General features: G+C 46.0%; 1 protein-coding gene across 1 annotated transcript in view; it reads left to right on the top strand.

Moving 5' to 3' along the window:
• Nucleotides 1–6,547, top strand: part of ERBB4 (erb-b2 receptor tyrosine kinase 4) — a gene marked incomplete at its 5' end in the record, with an annotated part of 657,878 nt that extends 651,331 nt beyond the window's left edge. The window contains 2 exons of the mRNA XM_082483856.1: nucleotides 3,135–3,426; nucleotides 6,052–6,547. Coding sequence (XP_082339982.1) covers nucleotides 3,135–3,426; nucleotides 6,052–6,488 — 729 coding nt within the window. The 3' untranslated portion in view covers nucleotides 6,489–6,547. The remainder of the gene's footprint in view (nucleotides 1–3,134; nucleotides 3,427–6,051) is intronic.
• Between the last annotated feature and the right edge of the window lie 409 nt (nucleotides 6,548–6,956).

Genomic DNA, 6,956 nt, shown 5'->3' with positions numbered 1-6,956 from the left:
GGAAAAAAACAACTACAGAGTCCTGCTCAAGCCTTACTAATGGATGGTGGAGATAGACAATTCAACTAACAAATGTTTTCCTGCACTTCTGTAATTGGTGAGGCCGCATCTGGAGTACTGTGTCCAGTTCTGGGCTCCCCAGTTCGAGAAGGACAGGGAACTGCTGGAGAGGATCCAGCAAAGGGCTACAAAGATGATTGGAACATCTCTCTTGTGAGGAAAGGCTGAGAGACTTGGGTCTTTTTAGTCTAGAGGAAAGAAGACTGAGGGGGGATCTTATTAATGCTTATAAATAATCGTAAGGGGAGGGTGCCAGGGGGATGGGACCAGTGTTTTTTCAGTGGTGCCCAGTGATAGGACAAGAGGTAACGGGTACAAATTTGAATATAGGAAGTTCCATCTCAACATGAGGAGGATCTTCTTTACTTTGAGGGTGGCAGAGCACTGGAAGAGGCTGCCCAGAGAGGTTGTGGAGTCTCTGACTCTGGAGACATTCAAAACCCGCCTGGATGCCATTCTGTGCAACCTGTTGTAGGTGACCCTGCTCTGGCAGAGGGGTTGGACTAGATGATCTCCAGAGGTCCCTTCCAACCCTTACCATTCTGTGATTCTGTGTAATTTGCAACCTGGAGTCTTTTTAGGTCATAACTTGACAAAATGTGGATGAATTTTCATGGGGATGGAGAAAAGTGTATCTCTAACTATGGCTCATCACCACATTTACACCTCAAACACAAGGTGCTAGATCTGAGTAACAAAATGGCTGCAGGGATATTTCAAATAGAAAGAGACGGGCATATTTTTGGTCACCAGAAAAGGGTCTTCAGACAGGCAGCACGCATTTAAAAATAAGTTTATGTTTGTTTTTAAGGTTTTTTTCCTGATGCAGATATTTTCCGTACACACAAAACATTCCCTTATAAAGTAAGGTATTTGACAGTGACCATCATCTCCATCCTGATGTTTTGGCAAGAAGTTTATAAGGGAAAGATTGACTGTAGTACATCCAATTCTTAATACATGAGGATGCATGTTGTCTTGTCTTTTAATTTTGGTATGTTTCTTGGCGTGGATACGTTTTTGAAACAGATTTTGATGCATGAGATATCTCCTAAAGTGGAGTGTTCTCAGGTTGGTTAGGCTTCTTTGCTCAGGTGGTGGGGTTTTCCTTCTGATTTATCTCAAATTTAGACTTTTTTTCAAACCCTGACTTTTTTTTTTTTTCCCTCAAGTAGGAGATAAGGGAAATACAAAAAAGTAGAAAAACACATGAAAAATAAAGGGTTCTTTTTTTTAATTTTTATTTTCTTCCAAAAATCAGTGTTTCGTCAATTAAAAACAGGCTGGTTTTGAGTAGCAGTAATAAGTAGCAGCCGCTGTGCTGGTGATGTTACAGAAATTCAGGGTCCACAGGGCAGTGTAAGATGGTTCCAGAAACCAATATTAAAATGAGGATCTCTGCATGGATACTTCAGTGTACCTCTTAGCTTGTGATACAGAGGTAACATTAGAAGGGTGGTATATGTTGAGAGCAGGACCATGGCATGTTGGAGTCTTGAAATCCAGCAGCTGCTGTGCGATTTGGGTTTACCAAAGCCTAGGGACTCTTTTTCCTGTGATACTTAGGCTAGCTGTGACAGTCTAATGACAGTCCTGCACCCTCCTGCTCTCCCAGTGATCCTTCTCCTGCTTTGTCCTTGGGAAAGGAAGTTGTACCTTGGAGCTAGACACTTTGCACTTCTCCTGCCCTGTATTTCCTCTGAAGTTGAGTGCACCGTCTGTCATTCTTTCTGTACGATCTGCTTTTCCAAAAATTAGACAAGAGGCATTTGCAGGATATACAGCTGTCAGCAGCTGTAACATGGCACTTGCCCTTACCCAGCAAGAGGCGCTCAGTAGCCCTTCCCTAAGACTGGTGAGGCACACAGCTTCTTGAAGTTGGTGAGACATTTGCCATGATTTAATTCTTTGAATTTTGGGTTCAGTTAGGAAATCTAACTGATGTGCATGTTACTCCCCATTGGCTCATGCAGCTCATGTGACTTGTTTCATTCATGTAACCTCTTATGTATCCATCATTCCATTTTTCTTTCCTATTAGAGTGAAATTGGACACAGCCCTCCTCCTGCCTACACCCCTATGTCAGGAGTAAGTATTTCATCTTCAACCTTCATCCTTTAGGTTTTCCTCCTTCCTTCACTATGTGTTTTCTGTTTCAAACTCCTTTTTCCTACATAAATGGCCCAAAAGCCAACAGTGAGTGTGTATGTCAGCAATCAAATAGTCAGGATCTCTACACTCAGCCTGGACTCGTGTGCAAGCTATATGGACCCACACCTGCCAACTTTTCTTGAAAAAGCACTTAGGTAACAGGCTTGGATGAATCTGTACATTTTTCCTTCCTATTTATAGGTCATGATGTCGAAATTTCCTTGCACGCCCTTGCTGACAAGCAAAATGGTAGGTTGAGTTGAACCGTTGAGTTGAGGTACCAATGCGAACCCAGTTCACCTGCCTGAGATGCACTACCTGATGGAATTACATAGTGTTTGGGTGACCGTGTGATTGTCACTGCAGGACACCCTAAATGTAGCCCCCCAGGAATAAACAGAGTTCAGAGATGGTAATGTCCTCTGTCCCCAGTCTCCTCTGCAGAAGGTATTTCCCTAACATGAGGTTTAAGGGGTTTGTTCAGAAATCAGGGGAGATTGCCAGAGTAATAGAAGAGGAGATACTGTGTTTGCCTCTTGCAGCTGTGTATATCCAACCTCCACATCTTTGGTAGGAGATAAGTTTTCCTGCCCCATTTCTCACCCCATTTCCAGCCCTGAGCAGCCAGCATGCTTCCCTGCTCCCCTTGCTGCACCAATGGTGCCTCCCTGGGAGGGGAATCCGGCTCAGCACCACTGGGCAGATGGATGCTTTGCTGGTCTATAACAGAGCCTGGGCTGCTGCCTATCCTGCTGGAAATGCAGTAGTTTGCAGGATGGACACGGCTTCCTTCACCCGCCCAGTGAAATGCATCATTGAGCAACTGTGGCAGGAAAGGCACAGGAGCCACAGAGATGACTTGCTGTTGAATCTTCTCTCCCTTGGGAGCCTCCTTTTTCATGCTGTCTTTTCTTTTCCAACAGAACCAGTTTGTGTATAGAGATGGTGGCTATGCTGCAGAAGTGCCAATGCCATACAGAGCTCCTGGCTGCATAATACCAGAAGCCCCAGTTGCTCAAGGGGCTACAGCAGAGATCTTTGAAGATACTTGCTGTAATGGCACACTACGAAAACAAGTGGCAACCCTGGCAAAAGAGGACAGCAGCACCCAGAGGTACAGCGCTGATCCCACAGTCTTCATACCTGAGCGGGTTGTCCGGGGAGAGCTGGATGAGGATGGGTACATGACACCGATGCGAGACAAACCTAAAACAGGTAAAAAATTGTCTTTCCACAGAAGCTCCTGCTGTAGTCTGACTGCATTCTCTCTTTTTCTACATCAGCACCTTTTCAACAAAAATGGCTTTATTGAGTAACTCAGCGAGGTTGAAACGTTCTGACTTGGTTAATATTTCTTTGCATGGGGATTCATTTTTGTTTGCTTAATTTGCTTCTTGGAAAAACTCAAATGTGCCACAATGCCAAGTTTGGTAATTTCCCTTTAACTTTTCTTTCTGGGAAATAACAAGAGAAAGGAATGAAAAAAAGCCAAACCCCCTTATCCAAACACAAATTTTCAGTTATTTCCAGGAAAAGGATCTGTCTTTTGTCAGCTGTAGCCTCCACTTTGCTTTGTTTATTGATCCTTATCTTCATGGCATTGTGCTTGGTAAATGTCATGTTGAACATATCACAGAACTGATACACAGAGTTGGCATTTTATACCCAAGAGAAGTTTAGGACTGAAAGAACAAGATGTGCTTCAGAGAGACCATCACAGCAAGGTGAAGTTTGACTAGATCTTGCCAGCTCAAAGTGCAACACTTCCCAGTTTGCTGTCATTTGTTTCTTCCTTTTTAAATAGTGACAGCAGTCATTTAGATGTAAGGGGATATGTCATTAGTAATTTGCTTTCAAACCTTTGCATTACCTTTGAAGAAATTAATTAATGCAAATGTAAATGCCAAGTAACCACTGAGTTTGCTTCAGAATTTTGAAGCCGTGTACCCTTTGTGTTACATGGTGGAAATGGAGGGAGTCCTGGGGCTTGACCCATGGCGGTAGCAATTGTGGGAGTGCACTCGTGACCCTACACTTCAGCAACCACCCGTGCAGTAAGAGATTTGGTGCTGTGAGTTTGCTTCAGTGTGTGCCCATACATGTCTTCACATAAAGGTTCGCCCTGGGGATCCTCAGAGTTCTGCAGAAACATCCCCGGAACCCTTGGGGATGAGGTAGCAGCAGCTCAGGAGGAAGCATCTCCTTCCTATCTCACTGGGCACAGATACAGGGATGTCACAGTGTGGCCATGATGCAGCATGCTGTCCGTGAGCTGCGGGATTCAAATCAAAGCACTGCTCAGCTATCATTGCTAAGAAATAATATGTTCCCACTATGCAGTTGGTGTAGACCCCTGTGCCTGTTCACCTCAGATTCAGCGAAGTTTTAGCTATGTGTTCAAAGGTACTCGCTAAGTCTTGAACTTTTGCATTTAATAGTTTTGGCCCTGTCCTGGATAAAACCAGAGCTGAAGTGAGGACCATAGCCACCCTCCTATAACAGGCAGGGGCCTGTTTCATTGCAGGCAGGACTCTGTGTGGACTCTGTCTCTCCAGAGCCCATGACCAGAGCCGTGCCACTGGAAATTGAGGTCTTGTGTTGGCAATCCCTGTGTGGCACAGGCAGCCTGAGAGATCATCCCTCACTAATGGTGGTGGCTTGGAGACCCTGTTTTGTAGGGAACTTCTAGGCTTTGAGGTGAAAGGCAGAATTGATACTGAAAGTGGAAGTGATTTGATCTGATCATTTCCAGCCTTGAACAAACTGGATGCTTTTGACGTACCTTGCTGCAGAGTTCCCACCCTGCGTCCCTCTTGTCCCTGGCTCACCTCCAAGCCATGCCCTTTGCAGCCCACTTGCAGTGCCAGCGACCCCCCCTCCTGCCCAGGCTGAGTGGCTTTCTGTTCTGTAGCGAGACCTCATTCTACACAGAGCAAGGCAGGACATGACACTCGACGAATCCATTGCTCTGTGGCTCAGTCGCCTGTGTGTGACCGTGGGAGAGCCCTAACTGAGCGTGTGTTTTTAACCTAGGACAGCCAGTCTGTTGCTGTTTCTCTTCCCTCCCTACCCCCTGTCTAGCTTTCCATGCAAGCTCCATAGGCCTTAAAACCCTTCTGCAATTCAGCTACAATTTTTTTGTGGTGTTAATCCACAGAAAGTGATTTGAACCTACTGCAAGTCCTGTTTTGGAGCTGATGCAAGGCTCTCTTGTACTCTTTCCAGGGCTCATTTGAATTATTTTTTTCATAATGCTTCGAGGCCCTTTGTCCTTCAGGGATGGAAGGTTTTTAATCTGGCAAATTGTTCTGTTAGAAATGAAGCTGTCTTAGAAGTTAGCCCTCGGGGATGTTTTTTGTACAGAGAGGCTTAACTAAAATTTCTATAGAGCTTTCTGGAGGGAAAGACTGCGGAGCAGAGGGTTTGACTGATACGCCCAAGGTTGCACAGAGTCAGCAGCAGAGGCAGAAGTCGCTGGGCGTGTTTGGCTCTGTAAATCATACCCTGAGAGGAAGCCCAGGATCAAGCAAGACACAGGCCATGGCTAAGTGCGAGCTGTAGGTTAGTTTGCCAGTATGTTTGATGAGTCACTTGACCTTCCAGGGTCTTCACTTTAACCCATATTGTCTGTTTAGTTTGTAAATTCTTCACTTTTAGCACTTGTGTGTTCAACACAGTTGGCACCTGATCTCATCGGGAGTTCTAGGAATGGCTGGGGTGGAGGACAAACAAGTCCCAAGTACTGCTTCTGGTACAGCTTGGTAGTAACATACACATGATGCTTGCTACATGGATGGATTTCTCCCTCTCTTTGCTGATTTATTTTTTATCTTTCCTTAGATTACCTAAACCCAGTGGAAGAGAACCCATTTGTCTCCCGACGAAAGAATGGAGATCTCCAAGCTGTGGACAACCCAGAGTATCACAATGCTCCGAACGGGCAGCCCAAAGCAGAGGATGAGTACGTGAACGAGCCATTGTACCTCAACACTTTTGCAAACACCTTGGAAAATGCTGAGTACCTGAAGAACAATTTGCCGGAGAAAGCCAAGAAGGCCTTTGACAACCCAGACTACTGGAATCACAGCCTGCCCCCACGAAGCACCCTCCAGCACCCGGACTACCTGCAAGAGTACAGCACAAAATACTTTTACAAACAGAATGGACGGATCCGGCCCATTGTGGCAGAGAATCCTGAATACCTCTCCGAGTTCTCCCTGAAGCCTGGCACTGTGCTGCCCCCGCCGCCCTACAGACACCGAAATACAGTGGTGTAGTGACCGCGGTCTTATGGAAGTGGAAAGGCAACCCCTTCTAGCTGCCTCACTCCTTATCTCTTGCTGTCCTTTTCTCTCTCTCCCTTCCCTCCCTCCCTCTCTCCCCTCCCTCCCTCCCTGTCTCCCCTCCCTTCCTCCTTCCCTCCCTCCCTCCCTTTCTCCCATGAGCTTCCTCTTCTTGCCAGTTCACTCATTTTTGATATTTCCAAGTGAAAGGATGTCTTGGAGTCATTTGCAGATTGGGTTGGGAACCTGGAAGGAAGGAAGGAAAGAGACTGAAAGAAGGCGCGTACAACCTGGTGTTTCTCACTTTCCGCAGATCTAGAGGGTCAGACGGTCAGAGAAGCCAGACAGTACCAGTAAAGGCCAGTGGCAGTGTTGCCTGCCGTCGAGCTAGCTCTCAGTGATTCAACCCACACACTGTAGGGAAAGCCACAGAGAGGCTGTTTCTATCAGCAGGAACTGAGG

This window comes from Vanellus vanellus (assembly GCF_965231255.1).
Source record: "Vanellus vanellus genome assembly, chromosome: 5".
Taxonomy (NCBI): domain Eukaryota; kingdom Metazoa; phylum Chordata; class Aves; order Charadriiformes; family Charadriidae; genus Vanellus; species Vanellus vanellus.
This window is presented reverse-complemented; position numbering and strand designations above follow the sequence as displayed.